An 18,793-nucleotide genomic window follows, 5' to 3' on the forward strand; every position below is an offset into this window, starting at 1 on the left:
TTTTTTTTTTTTGTAGTGATAGTCAACAGAATATGCAAGCATAGTCGACTATACTCAGACATAGTCGACTATCCGCAGGCACATAGTCGACTATTCATAGACATAGTCGACAGCACTTATACATAGAGTTGACTATCCATTTTGAAAATTTGAACACTTGACATAACCTAACTTTGTTTCATTTGAAAGCAAGTTGAGATTATCAAAAGAATATTTATTTTGAGTTTGAACACACTCAACCTTACTCCTCATAGAATTCAAGATAAATTTTCATAAACTTTGCTTTCAAACTAATTCATATTTAAAGTATAGTATAGATTTAAAGATTGATTTTCATATAGTCATTATAGAAATTACTTTATTTTCCAAGAGCAAAATATCAATCACCAGGTTGCCACCTGTCACGCATCCAAGGGATTACCAGTCACAGTCTAAATAACACCCTCACTTTCCAAAAAAAAGGGCCCTCGAATCTTGAGGCCACGCGCGACGCAGACTGGCACATAGAGAACATTCCTCCGCTTACTCATCTAAGGCCGACCTCAAAATGGCCCAGAGTCGTCACCCTAGCAAAAACAAAATTGGCTCATACCAACCACCTTGGTCCCGCCTAATCCGACCCTCACAACGGCCGAGCACAGGAAAAATCGCTCAAGCTCCCATTTTCTATCTTGAATGCTTGTTACTTGAGCATCCGACCTGAGCGGCTGTGAACTGTCTAGGCCCAATCTCGACCCTTCTCTCAGGCCCAATCTCAGCCCTTTCTTTGGGCCCAATCGGGTCTTCCCCCTAGGTCTGGCCTTGGCCCAGTGCCACAACTGCCACAGCATCATTGCAATCCTACTGGATATTCGCGCAGCAACCCCAGATCCTGCCCTCATTAATGGCGAATCCCATCTACATCAATGAGGGTTCCGTCGCCACCATACTACCACTTGGGAACCTCCACCGGCGCTGGATACCCAGTCTCATCACCTACAAGCGCATGTCTTATGTATGCAAGAGGACATCTCCTTCTTTTATATCAGTTAGCTCTCATCAGAGTCAATGTATGTTCTCACCTCTGACCTGCCTCATCTTACTCTCTTACTCACTCGACCATCGGAGTCTTTGCAAGTGCTAGCTGCCCCCCGAACGGACCCGTCGTCGGAGCCCGTGCCCCGCCTCTGATCATCCCCCTATTTTGGTTAGGAAGGAACAACACTAAACAGGAAACCAATATTATTAAGAATATAAAATAATCTTTAAAATTAATTAAGATTTGTTGCTGAAAATCTCAACAGTAATAATAATAGAAAACAAGAACTTGATATCTTATTTCTTTTTATCAAAATAGTTTGCACTTCATCATTTCCTCTTTTACGGACAAATAGAATCGACCCACTGTTGATACAAACAAGATGTTCATTTCATTTGACAAAAGTTAATGTTATATGTGGGTGGGTTTCTTAATTGACTCGCTATGACCAACTTTAAAAAATTATATGTGGGTGGGTTTCTTAATTGACTCGCTATGACCAACTTTAAAAAAGAAAAAGAAAAAGAAAAAAAAAAAAAAAACAGTGACTCGAGGCCTGATTTGAGTCGGTCATATCAAATGCATAAACTTTTTAATTCTTATAGCTAGCAATGGCATTAGCAAGTTACAAAGGAGCTTAGAAATTCCAGGATATGCTCCCGTATTTTCAATTAATCTTAAAATTTTCAAGACTTTTTACTTTAGAGCTGATTTGAGTTGGTCAAATCAAATGCATAAACTTTGAAAAGTAACCCACCACCCCATTTTTGCTTTCTTTATTAGCAGATAGAGCTAGCAGTGGTGGGGTGCCGGAGAGAGAGAGAGAGCATCTTATCTTTTCTTTTGTTTTGTTTGGGCTTTGGCTTTGGCTTTGGCTTTTGGCAAAGCAACTAAGCAAAGCTTCAGAGTCCCACATATCAGCAGGAAAATGAGAGATTCCTCCAACCCAACCCCACCCCGAGTAGTCCTAATAACGCCAACAACAATTGGCTTTGGAGTGGAGTGGAGTGGGTGTGGTGTGAGCAGATGATCCATTATCAACCTTTTTGTCATATATGTATGCTCAGCTCAGGCAGTTCTGTCGGCCCCCAACCCATGTTATGTTTTTCCTCCAAATTTAGGACAAAATATATTTTTATTAAAAAGAAAATCATAATAACGCCGCACAATTAGTCATCAGGACTGGCAGTAAAATAAATAAATAAATAAAAAATCAGTGGGTAAGTTGTACCACTTATGGATCATCACCAACATCACACGGGAGGTGGTTTGTATAGCTCGCACGAATGATGAATTGGCATCCAACTCATTATCTACCCCACAAGCACAGCCTCCGCTCCGCTCCGCTCCGCTCGTCTCCACTCCGCACTCCGCACTCCGCTCCAGAACCAATTAGGACATTGCCACCATACATACATACATACATACATACACACGCTCATTTGGATCCGAGTGGCTAAATCATCATCATTGTTCCATTTATCTAACTTAAAAAAAAAATTATTATTATTATTAATAATAATCATCGTCATTGTTAATTATTTAGTAATGACGCCAATCAAATCATTATAAACTGTATGGGCCGGCCGGTCCCCAAAACAGCTTATAATCATTCGTTCATATTTGGCACTTTTGAAATTCAAAACTCAAAATCAAACGGTCATTTTTGTCCTCTCCTCCTCCTTTTGCTACTTTTCCCACCCCCCACCCCCACTCTACTGTCTAACTCTCCTTCCTTTTGCTTTCTCCGGAATCTTGATGTTTGCGCATGCAGATTAATAAGACCAAAGTAGTTGTTGTATAGCTCCGCTCGCTCCTAAAACCGAAATCTGTTTCTAACTGCAGCAGCAGATCTCACCAGAAAAAGAAAAAGAAAAAGAAAAAGAAGGAAAAAGAGTTAATGTGGCAGCTGCTGCTTCATGCTCAAGCTCTTATTTGTTGTGCATTTTCTTTCTTTCTTTCTTTTTTGTTTTTGTTTTTTCTCACCCATCCATCGTCTCCCCAAACTAGCTTATCAAACCGATCCAACTTATAATATATATATATATATATATGAACTGCAGCTACTTTATTAATTACTGTATTGAATATACAGTTACTTTATTTTCTTTTTAGTTTTTATAGTTTTATTTATTTACTCTCTATCGTAAAGGCGAGAATTGGGGCTGATGATTGGCTATGTATAAATAATTCATTTTTTAAATTCAATATCAGTATAAATATATAGATAGATAGACAGATACACTGCGGCAGCAGCAGCAGCAGAAGAAGAATTATTTAGTGAGAGAGAGAGAGAAAGAGAATGGCAGGGAGTGGGGGAAGAGGAGGAGGACAAGCTCATTCACATTCATGGAAGCTGAAAAAAGCAGCGAGGAAGATTGTACAAACATGCGGCTCTTTCTCACGCAAAGACTCCCCTGCCCCTGCTGCCATCAACGATCCCCTTTCCCTCCACTCTCCTCCATCTTCATCGCCATCTCCTAGTGTCGTTGTTCCTCCTGTTCTCACGGTGAGTCACATCTCTCTCTCTCTCTCTCTCTCTCTCTCTCTCGCGACTTTTCCCTTGCCATTTCCCCCAATTTTTGTTTTCTTTGCTCCAAATTGCATCTTCCTATATCAAATCATCAGTGCGCAGCAGCATTTTCCCTAATTTTCTGTTGGACCTCTCTCTCTCTCTCTCTCTAGCTCGCTCGCTCCTTGAACGTACGGTTCGATTCTTGTGCTGTTGTAAACTTTAATCTTCTTTATCTCATTTCTCCTAAGTTGCAGGCATTTTCGCGCTCATCATCCACTAATATTATTTTTCCTGCTCCGAAGGCAAGGAAGGCAGCTAGCAGTAGTAGTGATAAAATGTCAGAATGTGGTGTTGCTGCAACAGAAGCACGAGCAGAAGAAGTGGCTTATTATGCCACCCAACCTCCTTCTTCCTCTACCACAAAGGTACTCTACTCTAAACTCTCTGTGTTTATTGCGCAGTACTTGTCCCATCTATCTTATCTATGCATGATTCCTTCCCATTTACCACAGATAGATGTGTTTCCTTTACTCAAAAATGAATTGAGCAAACAGCAATTAATTGCTACTTCTGTCTTCTTCTTGTTTTTGTATTTTTGGCATGTATTTGCAGAAATAAGGGGTAACACAATTATCTTTTTTTATCTAACTTAACAACAAAGGGACATTAATGCTCTAGAAATATGGGTGGAAGGAACTAGTTTCTTGGATTAATGCAAGCACTTCATCTCTAACCAGTTATTTGCAACTTCTCTCAGCCTCCATCCTGAGGTAAGACGGACATTAAGTAAATTATCCACTAGTCCACTCTGAATCCCTTCCCCATTCATCTTCACCCGAAAAAGTTAGTTATTTGACGCTTAAGCAGCACTCTCATTTATTATGAAACTTTGCCTCTTGAGCTTAATTTTCTTGTGATACAAATTCTTTTTGCCTGTTTGTCCCTAATCCCATTAAATAGTTAATCGTCATGTTACTTTCTGTATATGAATATAGACTGTCTGTCTGTGTGGGTGTGTGTCTCTCTGTATATGTTTTCAAACAGAACAAAAAGCGCTTTTACTCAGTAGATTGAAGGAGTAATGGCCAATTGTTTGACCTGCATGACCTCTTAAATCATGCACTTTCATACTCAACAAAAATTACTGCTTTTTCTGGGAGGGCACAACAAACAGTTCACACAGACAATGCTTCACTTTTGTGTAGAAAACGTGCAACACACCACTTATGAAAAGGTTTTCTAAAAATTTGGCTCAACTTTGTATTCATCATTAAATGGAAGCGCATTCCAGGGATTTGTACTCTGCCGCAAGCACAACATAATTCAGCATTCTTGCAATCAAAGATCAAATATGTGGAATTACCTACTGTTCTTTAGGTCTCAATCATGTATCCTCCTGGGAAAAAGGACCAATAAGGAGACATACCCTAGGGCACTTATGGAAGCATTAATTTAATTATCCAAGGCACAACATTCTTTCTTCTCCATTATTTAATTAATTGTGCTCTATATACATATAGTTGTTGGCCCAAAAAGAAAAAAAGTTTCTGCATTTAAGCTTTTTGATTGATGAACTTTATCAATTTTAGGTCCCTGACATTGGGTTTCATGTGTGGCATGCAGAATCTGTGTGCAATATGTCTTGATCCTCTGAATTACGGCATCGGCACTACTAGCCCATGCCGAGCAATATTCACAGCCCAATGCTCTCATGCGTTCCATTTCGCCTGCATCTCCTCCAACATCCGTCACGGTAGTGTTACCTGTCCCATTTGTCGTGCTCACTGGACACAGCTGCCTCATAGCTTGAATCCACCACCTTCTTATCCATATTCTTTCAACCAAACTGACCCAATTCTCCAAATCCTTGATCACTCCATTGCCACTTTCCGGGTCCAAAGACGATCCTTCCTGCGCTCTGCTCGGTATGATGATGATGACCCCATTGAGCCCGACTACGGGCCGCCTAATCATCCCCGTCTCCGCTTCACCCTTGTGCGTGTGCCGCCGCTGACTCAGCACCCCTGTCACCCGTCTTGCTCACATCATTATTTGCAAGTGACCAGACCAGGTTCATCACGTCGTGGTTCCCATATTGGAATTGCTTTGCCACAACCACCTCGCTCTAGCATCAGCAGTAGCTCTTATTCTCCATTAGCAGCAGCAGCTCCGGGAACTACCGTCGGCCAATATTTTGGTGCCCCAGATAGACGAAAACCTCATTATCCGTGTTCCACTAATAGAGCATATCTCTCAGTAACATTAGCACATCAGCCAGCAACTGACTTGGTCTTGGTTGCGAGTCCCAATGGACCTCACTTGAGGCTTATAAAGCAAGCCATGGCATTAGTGGTTTTCTCGCTTCGACCCATGGATCGGCTGGCCATTGTCACCTATTATTCTGCCTCCTCTGCAGCAAGAGTGTTTCCACTAAGGCGTATGACATCCCACGGAAAGAGAACGGCATTGCAAGTCATTGACCGCCTTTTCTACTCGGGACATGTAGATCCAACCGAAGGGCTAAGAAAAGGGGTAAAGATACTTGGCGATCGTGCCCACCAAAACCCCGAGTCTTGTATTTTGCACCTATCTGACAATCCAATGACAACAAGATCCTATCATCAGGTTCAGCAGATTGATGATGATGATGATGATGATATGAAAGCAGCGTCGTCGTCATCCTCGTCCATTCCAATCCATCGGTTTCATGTGGGATTCGGCTTTGGCACCACCTCAAACGGATTGGTAATGCTTGAATTCGAAGAGTTCCTGGGCAGAGTATTAGGAGGGGTGATCAAAGATATCCAGTTGAGGATTAGTATTATGAATGGTGAAGAAGAAGAAGAGCCCTCTTGTAGGAGGAGGATGGTGAGGCTTGGAGAAGTAAGAGGGGGCGAGGAGAGGAGAATCCCATCAGTTCTAGGCAAGTCGGGGCATGTTTCTGTGGAATATAGCTATAGTGAGTACTGTGGGGTTGATGATGATGATGATGAGTACTGCTGTACTAGGACAGGGGAAACAGTAGTGGGAATAGGGGGGGATGAACATGAAAGAGAGAGAGTAGTCGATGATGATGATGGCAATGGAACCTTTGCCTTTGCCTTTGCCTTTGCCTTTGCGAGCGGCAGCAGCAGCGAACAAGCTGGTTGGGGGCATAATATTGTTTACCACCATCATGATCCTTACAGGGCAAGAAGATGGGCCAAACTTCTGCATGCGTATAGGCTCTGATGAACAAACAAACAAATCCCACTTCAAATTTTGCTCTTACCAACTGCTACTTGCTATCGATCGGCGCCTCCTCCTGTTTTCCCGAAAAATGACCCAATTATGCTCCCAAGAATCAATGGATCAATATAATTAATATATTATCTTTGTTCCCAGAAGAAGTACACTTTTCTATACATCTATTTGTGGCCAAAGATTTCAAATCTCTAATCCTCAAGGAAGGGTGGCTCATCTCTCCTAATAATTATGAGATTTTAACTTTATGCTCGTTAACGTGAATAATTTTTTTTTTTTTATAATTTCTTAACTATTTATGAAAGAAAATCAAATGCTAGCTTTGTCATCGTGCTTATTTTTGAAACATACATATGTGTTAGTAGAATTTATCAAAAATATGTTGTTCCTAACTTGCTGGTAATATTACAGCTTTTGCTGTAGTACTGGACAATTAATTAAAACTGTAAATGTTTACAACATAAATAATCTTCTGATAATATTACAGCAATAACATTTACCTTTTTCTTCATATCTTTATTAGTCAATTTTGAAATTCATATATTTTTGTTATATATATTATCATTGATGTTGATATAAATATAATTGAAATTGTCCTTCCTTGGTAATATTAATATATATAATTTGTTCTATAGATATTATTATCCATTGTATTACTGTGATATTTTCTATATATTATTGGAAATATTATTATTTAACTTAAAATTTATTTTTTATCATTAATATTTGATATTTATATACATACAATCAAGATAACTTTTAGCAACACTAATTAGAAATCATCACCTTTTTAGCCCTTGTAGTATTTGTTGTTGCTCAATGAAATAATAAATTTCTTGATGCGGGAGAGAGTGTTTCAATCTTGATGTAGGTGACCTATTTACAAGTGTCTTGAAAAAATGAAATCGGTTAGAGGCGTAGGTTGTTAGTGTTGTGTACCTGTAACGCCCCGCTCCCACCTACGGGTGTTACTCGTGAACAATCACCCGAATTGTCCACTTGCTCGGCCTTAGGCGAAGGGTGGGTCGTGTTTCAAGACGAAACGCCCTAGGTGGGATCTAGGCTCGTCCTTCCCTTCGCTGAATCCCAGGATTCGCTAGCGGAATTGGGCTTTAGCCACACAGCATTGGCTATAAGGAAAATCTCCTTCTGGCGCCCAATCGCCATTTTCTCGTTAATTCTTTTTCATCGAAGAATTTTATCGGGCTCCAAAAATCACCATTTAAACCAATCCATTGATGGATCACCAATTTTGGAGGAAAAACTCATCATTTCAATTTTCCAAATTTTCGGTGTTTTCTCCAAAAATGCCCGAAAATCCATTTGCTTTGAAAAATTCCTCCGGGGCCCAAAATCGATTTAGAAATGCCCCAATTTCTCCCAAAATTCTAATTTTTTTAAAAAAATTGGCCGGCGGGGCCCACTTGCCTGCGCAGGGCCCGCGCGGGGCCCCGCTGGGCGCTGGCTGCGCGGGCTGGCCGCGCATGCCGCTCGCCCGCCCGCGCGCGCCCGCCCGCGCGGCCGCCCCCCCCGCGCGCCCGCCCGCGCGCCCGCCCCCGCGCGCGCCTGCCCGCGCGCGCGCCTGCGCGCTGGCACGGCCGCCCGCGCGCGGCCGCAGCAGCCCGCGCGCAGGCTGCGGCCTGCTGCTGCTGACTTCCAGCAGCTGGTTCCCTCCTTTTCTCTTCCCTTTTCTTTTTTTTTCTTTGGGCTATAAAACCCCAAGTTTTCCAGAAATTAAATTTAAATAAATAACTTCACATTCATCTTGGTTTGCCTCTAATTCTCCATAATTAAGGCTTAATCCACCTCTTGATGAACACACAACATATCATACCAAAGGGAAGTTCTTGCCTAGGCTTCAACATGCCATAAGCCTCAATCTCATTCACTAAAAAAAATCAACCCTTCAAGGAATATACACTCCAAATATACACTTTGGGCTTAAGAAACCCTTACTTAAAGCATATACAATTTAAGCATAAATTACACCATTTGAGAAAAATATTCAATGTCTTCATGCTCAAGCTTCTTTCTCTTGCCAAACCCTTCCATAGCATGCTTCAATACCTACAAGAGGTCAAATAAACCTCATGAGCTCCAAGAGCTCAATAAGGGTGCAATGACATAAAGTATGGAAATTAACAACATAGATGCTAATGCCATATGCAAGTGCCTAGGGTTCCAATACCTCCACCCTCAAGGTTAAAGGCTTCAACATACCCATCCCAACACACAATTTCATGGCCATGAGTCTCATGCACACAAGCATATGCAAAGCAAGCACAAAAATGTTAAAATGCATACAAGAGTCATGCTAGCCTCCATCCACTTGGTGCTTTCCCCTTACCTCATACTCCATGGATCTTCAAGTTTCCAACAACTTCAAGCCTCCAAAATCACTTCCTTTAATTTCCTCAAACTCCTTACATGAAAAACAAGCCTAGGATTATAAAGAAATCCTTTAAAAATGAGAGATACAAGAAAATTATGAAACCCTTACCTCTAGGCTTCTTGGATTTCTTCTTCTCCTTTTTCTTCTTCTTTCTCTCTTCTTCATTTCTTTCTCCAAATGGCCAAAGGAAACCAAGACTTCCCTTCTTGCCATTTTATACTAGTTCCCTCATTTTTCAAGAATGCATCATAGCCATTAGATTTATTTGGTGAGAATAAATCCTCACCATCCAAACTAACACAATCCATGGCATTAAGTCTTGTTTAAAATCCACCATTGGATCTTTTCTCACTTTACAAGACAACATCTTAGCCATCCAAAGGAAGCACAATCCATGTGCTTTGCTAGGTTTTAATCCTAGCCTTTGATTTAATTTGGAGATTAAATCTCCACCTTCCAATCATTTCCCTTCAAAATCTCTCCACCCATTTGGAAATCCATGCCAACTTCCAAGATTATCTTTTCTTTCCCATTTAAATTTATGGGACTATTTTCATAACCATCACACTTGAATGACATAAATAAATTTCTTTCCCATTTAATTTAATGGGACAATTTTCCACTATCACATGAGAGACCACTTTGAAATACATAAATGCTTTCTTTCTCATTTAAATAAATCTCATAATTTCCAAAGCATTAATGGGAGACTATTTTCCCATTTTCCTTTTTATTTATTTAATCCACCATAATTTCAAACATTAATGGTGACTATTTACCATTTTCTTTTGGATTTTCTTTAATCCATCACCATAATGTCTCTCATTAAATGCTTGAAAGACCAATTATCCTTTCTTTTTGCATTTAATTAAATCATTTCCCAACTCATAAATCCACATATATAATTTCTCTTAAATTTCCAAGATTATGCCAAGTGTCACTCTAAGACACAAACTTGGCTTCCAATTCTTTATCTTGGTCCTCCATGTGGCATTACCACATTAATTCACTAACTTAGGGAAAATTAAATTATTCTCCTCAAATAATTTATTATCCACCATTTTCCCTATTTCCATAATTAATTTCCTTCATGGAATCCCCCAAAATTCCCAAATACTATTTGTGAATTTATTAATCCCACATATTTCCTCATAAATATCATATTGGGATTTTTATTCACTTATACACCTAATTCCACATAGGAATTATTTTTAATTTATCTAAATACTCTTTTTATTGGATTTTCCTATCCAAATTACCAAAATACCCTTCTCATGGGCATTCTCAATCTCAAGGATCATCACTTCCTCAAGGGCATTTTTGGAAGTATACTCACTTCCTTTCCTATTCTCTTAACACCGGTTACACCGGGTGTTACATTCCACCCTCCTTAAAAGAATTTCGTCCTCGAAATTCACCTTACCATAATCTCCTGCCCAAGATAATTGCATTCTCGGGCTACATGGCAAATTTTTTTTTTTTTTTTGGCGCTCGAAAACCTCATAGCCTAATCATTTCTCACATTTACCTTGGGTTACACCTACCTCAAGGCTTTGCTTTAGGCCTTTGATCCTTCTATTCTCGAGGACATTCACCGATCGAATACCGCTTTGGCCTCCCGCCAAATCGCACCTTTGGTCGCTGGTCTCGCTTATTGCCACGCTGTCCATCTACAGATGGATTTTTCTCTTCCGCGAAGCATCACTTTGCTGACCACTTCCCATTTTCCATCAATCAAACAACTTTCACTAACATTGCTTCACTGATCAGTCTACCACGATTTTACGCCGATCACACACGGCAACGTTTCACACTGCCAAATCACATGGCCACGATTTTACGCTGGTCCAACCAGCAACGTTTTAGCACTGATCATCCACCGCAATGTCTCTTTTAGTGCCCACAAGACACTTCGACACCCATTCCTCATGGCATACCGCCATTATCACACGCACGCATAGCCTAAGTTGATCCTCATGGCAACCTCTCATTACCGATCAACTTATCGTGCTAGTACTACACTGGAAGCACCCATTTGGCCTACCCTGCCAACTTCGACCATTTCATACATGGTCTTCTACCTTGACCAGCCGACCCTCATTTTCGATATGATTACGCAAAATCCACATACCTAACACCATGCCAGGTAATTACACCGTTCAACCGTACGTACATTACCCGAGTCCAACTCGAGCCTGGCGATGCACGCACCATTACAATCTCACCTCGAGCTTAACCATGCTAGGGCCACAACCTTCTCCCAACCAGGAGTTCTTTGCATTTAAGCACACAAGGTACTTGCTAGCCGATATCACACGCTAGTAGGGGTCTCTTACCCATACAAGGGAATTCTTCACTGAGCAACCCCTCTTCAATTCTTCACCCCATTTCAGCTTTTACAATTATGTCCCCATGCTAGGCCTTACCTTGGCTATTTACCCTACCACGAGTCCAGGATCCTACCATTGTGCTTTTAGGTCGCAGGACCATTAATCGGCCCTCGTCATCACCCACGGTGCGTGGCACAAGTGAATGGCTTGTTACCATCTGCACAATCACTTATGCATCGCACCTGTAGGATGACTCGTGCCTTTGGTCCACACCACAACAAGCTATCATGGTTACATCCCCACTCTTGTAGCGATCTTTAGCCAAATTCACTCACCCAGCCTCAATTTCATTAGGACTTACAACCCTCACCATTTCTCAATAGAGCCTCTTACTATTGAGGTATGACACTTCCAGCCATCATACCTCAGGTTCATTCTCAACCCGTAATAGACACTTGATTTAAACCATGCATAATGGTTCCTCTTGTCCTCCTTGGCAAGGACATCACCATAACAACAACGAATTTTTTTTTTTTCTCCCCCACGATCGTTGCATTCTAAAATTCACCGATACCAGCTTTTATGGCCATTCGCACTCGGCTTCAAGGTCTTACCATGCACAATGGTTACCTTTGACCTTCCTGACCACTTCTTTTCCCTAACCGCGATGACGACACCACCATGCTATCGCAAGGACTTGCTGCTCTTTGAATCTCACTGGTCACCACAACCAGCACGACCCTACTCTTAGGTCGCCTTCTTCACCTCACCTTTTATACATCTAGCATCTAGCTAAATCCCTGAGAGACTTTGGCTTCTCCCGGATTTCTTATACACTTTGCTACAGCTAACACTCACCTCTCGGTGAGCAACCACATGGCTCTACACCACAACAGCTTCACTAGCCGATTTCTTTTCACAACCATTAACCTTAGACGCGAGGTTAATTTTTATTAATTGCTCACACTCCAAGGCATCCCTTCAACTGCATCACTCACAGCCATTAGGTGATTTCATCACCTCGACACCACTACTGGAAACCCATCTCGTCCCATCAGCTCTTTCTTCGAGCTTTCTTTACCCATTGGCGACATCTTAAATTCGCCTCAACTTCCATCTAACCAACTCGATTAACTCTAGCCGGATCGCTCGGCTCACAACCCACATAACCTTCCTCTAGGCACTGTACTTGCAATCATCGATCACCACTTCGATTTAAACCCCAATCACTGGAAATCACCCCTGCCACTCCTGTGGAATTCACACTTCCATTGGATGCCGTAGGACTCACCTTCCTACTCAGGCACTTGCCATTATGCTGGCCTTTCCCCGGTGACCTTTCCTGATAGAGTTGTAGCTCCTTAGGAGGTTTATCTCACATTGTTACCTCATGTGTAACTTTTCTTGGGAGAACATCTCAAGTTCTACCCTAACCACAATTCCACTACCATTAATAGCTCTCATTCCAAAGCCACACTCCTTGGAGTGGCACATTTCTGCCCTGACCAACCATCTTTTGTCACCTCGGATCTGTTTCTCGCCTGGTCTAACCACCAGGGCCCGCTGAACCTTTATATTGCATACACAACAACCATCAAGACTTTACCTCATAGTCCTTGAGCCTTACGCTCCCAATCATTGCCATCAAGTGCTGCCACCTGGCAACTGATCATGTGTCATCAACTGGAAACCTTCCAGTGTCACATGAGAACACTTTCTCATTTCACATCGACACAACCAAGACTAACACCAGACTGTGCAATCGCACACCTTCACAGATTTCAAACCGTGCCTTAGCTATATGTTCAGCCTACCACAACTCACTTCACTGGGTTAGAGATCCCTTTATTCGAAGCCTTCACGCGTTTCAATATTCCCATCTTATGGTTAGCTTCCAACTCGTAAGTCTTTCCTTCCACGGCACTCACGTAACATTCTCGAGCCATTTACCGACTCCACCAATCGATCCTTCTTCTTGCATCACCGCAAGGTCTCACAGGGTTCATCATCTCGATTTACCCAATCAACTTCGATTATATTAACCACCACCGCGTCGGCATCCTTTAATAAGGAGCATCACCACACATCTTGTTATCACACCACAAGATATCACCCCCCCCTTAATTCACAAACCTTCTTGTTGCTTTGACACCAAAGCACTACCACCATACTTCAACCCTTACGGGATTTTAGGTCTAGCTCAAGCATAACCTACAGCATACCCCAGGTCTTCGGTGTCTAATCGCCTCCACCACAGACGTGTTATTCCACGTAGAGGGCTGCAGTCCCTCCTGTGGACTAATCGTCTGCATCCAGTGGTCCCTAGCATTAGACCCGTTAACGATAGGCATCAACCGTAGCGTTATTCTTTGGCTAGACCCGTTTCCTTTCCTCGGGTTTCTTTCTCAACCATCTCATAGATCTTCAGTCCTTAGCCATCTGCATAGTCATTGTGTTGCCCTGTGCTTTAGGCGCACCAACACCTGGTCACCATCGTCGTGTCACTCCTATACACTGGCCCAACACTGGTTTCCCATCGTATTGCCCTGTGCTTCGGAGAGTTAACACCTAATCATTATTACCGTGTTGTCCCTTACACTGGCCCAACAACAGTTTCCTACAGCATGGCTCAGGTCTCACTCTGATCTGTTTCGCATCCCGTAGTGTGACTTTCAGCCTTCCAGTCACACTTTTGATATCGAATCCGGCATGACTACCTCGCCACGCTCGCAGCCACTATTCTTACTAGGCGTCCTACTCGACAACAAATCTATCAGATTCCCTAACGCGTTCCGTGATTCCTCCTTAGGACTACTCTAAATATAATCCTTTATAGGAGATTCTCGATCTCACCTGACCAATTTTTCCTAAGGTGCTGCTCCAGATCTTCAACATCCGACCGTCACCTGCAGTTTACTAAATCGCTCAGGCCCACGGGCCACTTGCCCTCAACACGAGCCAACTCATTAGTCCTCTGCCACACGGTCCATAGTATCAGATCCGTCACACCGAGCTTTGCACCCATAGCATCAAAACAATTTAAAGCCTCCCGAGCTACGATGGTTCCACTACCATCTTACCCGAGCCATCCCACTTGGTTATCCTCGCCTTGATAACCTCAAGCTCGTACCATAAGCCCCGTTCCTCAGGACTTTATCACCTAAGAGACTCTCAGACCACTTCGCATTTTCAGGCCTCATGATCTTACCCCACAAGATCATATCTCACGGCTCTCATTCCACATTTGGAAGCTTCAATTTTTCCATGACAATGAACTCAAACCATCATGATTTATTTCATCACCTAGCTCATCCCAAAAGCTTGGTTATCAATGATCTCTCAGTCCACAACTGACACGCTGAGCTTACCCGAAGCTCCTGCACCCATAACCATGGAGTGCCTTGCATTACCCTCTAGGTGAATTGAGACCTCTCATCTCTCCTTGCACACTCACGTATACACTCAGTCACTATGCCCGGCCTGGCCTTCCACACGCCTCGCTCGGGCTTTCTTGACTTGGAATTAAAATTCCTGGGCTTTCACCTTGCTCACATGCCCCTGCCCACTTGACATCCGAAGTTGGCATTTCGTATGCGCGCATAGCCCACGGATGTCCTGTTGCCACTATTTACTACCCTTGGCCACACACCGTTCATACCCTTCATTGGGTGACCTCCGCGTCTCCCATCAAGGGTTTCACAACCTTAGGCGTCATCTCGACCCTAGGCATCGTAATGAGGGTCTCTTCACCTCTCATCTCCCGATCTTAGGCATCTCGCCTGACCCCAAGCGTCAATGAGAGTTTTAATTGACCTCTCATCCATCATTCACATGAACGGTCACTGGGCCTTTCATAATTAGGACTCCTAATCCCATGGCTCCCACGCGCATATCTACACATGCCCAACTCCTTTATCCCAATTCTGGATTCCCTTGGATTCTAACTCGACTCACTTGGGATTTCCATTTCGTACAAACACCCATTAGGGTCCATTTGCCACACATCTATCCTTTCTTAGGATATATACTATTTCATCATGAAACCAACTAGGGTCCACTCACACCCTAGGCACATCCTATCCAGGATCTCCCTAACCGTACGATCACCTCGGACCATATGCATCCCTCATGCATAACACACACCCAACTCCCCTCGGAGTCCTTTTGTAAGCCACTAACGTCTCGCCTACTCTGGCCATGACTGGCATACACCTCACATGCTTGCTTCGCCTCGAGCCTCTTTACAAGCAACTTTAGCTTGCTCCATTCCTGGAGTTCGTCACACGACCTGTTGACGATTTTTTTCTTTGGGCTTCAAGCTAATTTCAACCTTAGCTCACCCTAGTTCAAGCACACAACCCTTAACACGCCATCCATACGGGAACAACTCCATTCCCTTACACATGCTTGACCATATCCCCAACATAGGGATACTCTGCTAACCCATTCACGGATTAGATATACTTCGGACTCTCCTTGTCCCATCACGATTCTTATCATGATTCGGCTTTGTGTCCCCAAACAAACCTCAACACTTCAATCACAAGGACCTCTTATCCTTAGAATACCTCATGAACCTCCAAATTTCCACATTCGGGTTCTTAATACCAATACCCACACTTGGGCATTTCACTTTTCACTGCTCGACCCGTATATCTTTTACGGCATATCATCTCAAACATGATATTTTCCTTATTCCCATAGTAGGAATATCCGAGCATTCCATTCGCATCACTACAGTCCTCCATGTTTCGACCCAACCCTTAGGGTCCTCGGTCACTTGTGGTTCTACTTCCAAGGCCTTCCGATCAACCTTCAATCACATTTCTCCAAGCATCCTCTACTTGATGCTCCAACCATGCTCTGATACCAACTGTAACGCCCCGCTCCCACCTACGGGTGTTACTCGTGAACAATCACCCGAATTGTCCACTTGCCCGGCCTTAGGCGAAGGGTGGATCGTGTTTCAAGACGAAACGCCCTAGGTGGGATCTAGGCTCGTCCTTCCCTTCGCTGAATCCCAGGATTCGCTAGCGGAATTGGGCTTTAGCCACACTGCATTGGCTATAAGGAAAATCTCCTTCAGGCGCCCAATCGCCATTTTCTCGTTAATTCTTTTTCATCGAAGAATTTTACCGGGCTCTAAAAATCACCATTTAAAACAATCAATTGATGGATCACCAATTTTGGAGGAAAAACTCATCATTTCAATTTTCCAAATTTTCGGTGTTTTCTCCAAAAATGCCCAAAAATCCATTTGCTTTGAAAAATTCCTCCGGGGCCCAAAATCGATTTAGAAATGCCCCAATTTCTTCCAAAATTCTAATTTTTTTAAAAAAATTGGCCGGCGGGGCCCACTGGCCTGCGCAAGGCCCGCGCGGGGCCCCGCTGGGCGCTGGCTGCGCGGGCTGGCCGCGCATGCTGCTCGCCCGCGAGCGCGCGCCCGCACGCGGGCGCGGCCGCCTGCTCGCGCACCTGCCCGCGCGCGCGCCCGTGCGCTGGCACGGCTGCCCGCGCGCGCGCGGCCGCCCATGCGGCCCAGCCCGCGCGCAGGCTGCGGCCTGCTGCTGCTGACTTCCAGCAGCTTCCAGCTGCTGGTTCCCTCCTTTTCTCTTCCCTTTTCTTTTTTTTTCTTTGGGCTATAAAACCCCAAGTTTTCCAGAAATTAAATTTAAATAAATAACTTCACATTCATCTTGGTTTGCCTCTAATTCTCCATAATTAAGGCTTAATCCACCTCTTGATGAACACACAACATATCATACCAAAGGGAAGTTCTTGCCTAGGCTTCAACATGCCATAAGCCTCAATCTCATTCACTAAAAAAAATCAACCCTTCAAGGAATATACACTCTAAATATACACTTTGGGCTGAAGAAACCCTTACTTAAAGCATATACAATTTAAGCATAAATTACACCATTTGAGAAAAATATTCAATGTCTTCATGCTCAAGCTTCTTTCTCTTGCCATCCCTTCCATAGCATGCTTCAATACCTACAAGAGGTCAAATAAACCTCATGAGCTCCAAGAGCTCAATAAGGGTGCAATGACATAAAGTATGGAAATTAACAACATAGATGCTAATGCCATATGCAAGTGCCTAGGGTTCCAATACCTCAACCCTCAAGGTTAAAGGCTTCAACATACCCATCCCAACACACAATTTCATGGCCATGAGTCTCATGCACACAAGCATATGCAAAGCAAGCACAAAAATGTTAAAATGCATACAAGAGTCATGCTAGCCTCCATCCACTTGGGGCTTTCCCCTTACCTCATACTCCATGGATCTTCAAGTTTCCAACAACTTCAAGCCTCTAAAATCACTTCCTTTAATTTCCTCAAACTCCTTACATGAAAAACAAGCCTAGGATTATAAAGAAATCCTTTAAAAATGAGAGATACAAGAAAATTATGAAACCCTTACCTCTAGGCTTCTTGGATTTCTTCTTCTCCTTTTTCTTCTTCTTTCTCTCTTCTTCATTTCTTTCTCCAAATGGCCAAAGGAAACCAAGACTTCCCTTCTTGCCATTTTATACTAGTTCCCTCATTTTTCAAGAATGCATCCTAGCCATTAGATTTATTTGGTGAGAATAAATCCTCACCATCCAAACTAACACAATCCATGGCATTAAGTCTTGTTTAAAATCCACCATTGGATCTTTTCTCACTTTACAAGACAACATCTTAGCCATCCAAAGGAAGCACAATCCATGTGCTTTGCTAGGTTTTAATCCTAGCCTTTGATTTAATTTGGAGATTAAATCTCCACCTTCCAATCATTTCTCTTCAAAATCTCTCCACCCATTTGGCAATCCATGCCAACTTCCAAGATTTAATGGCAACCCTTGGATCACTTTCCCATTTCAAGAATTAATCTCATCCCTTGAAATATCCTTTCTTTCCCATTTAAATTTATCGGACTATTTTCATAACCATCACACTTGAATGACATAAATAAATTTCTTTCCCATTTAATTTAATGGGACAATTTTCCACTATCACATGAGAGACCACTTTGAAATAGATAAATGCTTTCTTTCTCTTTTAAATAAATCTCATAATTTCCAAAGCATTAATGGGTGACTATTTTTCCATTTTCCTTTTTATTTATTTAATCCACCATAATTTCAAACATTAATGGTGACTATTTACCATTTTCTTTTGGATTTTCTTTAATCCATCACCATAATGTCTCTCATTAAATGCTTGAAAGACCAATTATCCTTTCTTTTTGCATTTAATTAAATCATTCCCCAACTCATAAATCCACATATATAATTTCTCTTAAA

General features: G+C 42.5%; 1 protein-coding gene across 3 annotated transcripts; it reads left to right on the top strand.

The window, feature by feature from the left end:
* The first annotated feature begins 3,250 nt into the window (after positions 1 to 3,250).
* LOC127794320 (E3 ubiquitin-protein ligase WAV3-like) lies at positions 3,251 to 7,126 on the top strand. Of its 3 annotated transcripts, none has more exons than XM_052325318.1 (3): positions 3,251 to 3,527; positions 3,782 to 3,958; positions 5,157 to 7,126. In XM_052325318.1, the coding sequence occupies exons 1-3, from the start codon at positions 3,321 to 3,323 to the stop codon at positions 6,762 to 6,764; spliced, it is 1,992 nt and encodes a 663-aa protein (XP_052181278.1). In that variant the 5' UTR covers positions 3,251 to 3,320; the 3' UTR covers positions 6,765 to 7,126. The 3 variants fall into 3 exon arrangements, with proteins under 3 accessions (XP_052181278.1, XP_052181280.1, XP_052181281.1); XM_052325320.1 differs by having other exon boundaries at positions 3,788 to 3,958; positions 5,157 to 7,123; XM_052325321.1 differs by having other exon boundaries at positions 3,836 to 3,958; positions 5,157 to 7,123.
* The last annotated feature ends 11,667 nt before the right edge of the window (positions 7,127 to 18,793 follow it).

The sequence above is a fragment of the Diospyros lotus genome, chromosome 2 (assembly GCF_014633365.1).
Source record: "Diospyros lotus cultivar Yz01 chromosome 2, ASM1463336v1, whole genome shotgun sequence".
NCBI lineage: Eukaryota > Viridiplantae > Streptophyta > Magnoliopsida > Ericales > Ebenaceae > Diospyros > Diospyros lotus.

Excerpts from the sequence above, each read along its gene's own strand:
- LOC127794320 (XM_052325318.1), top strand. The coding sequence starts at position 3,321 with ATGGCAGGGAGTGGGGGAAGAGGAGGAGGACAAGCTCATTCACATTCA. Across the intron at positions 3,528-3,781 it reads TTGTTCCTCCTGTTCTCACG|TTGCAGGCATTTTCGCGCTC; the intron begins GTGAGTCACATC and ends ATTTCTCCTAAG. Across the intron at positions 3,959-5,156 it reads CTTCTTCCTCTACCACAAAG|AATCTGTGTGCAATATGTCT; the intron begins GTACTCTACTCT and ends TGTGGCATGCAG.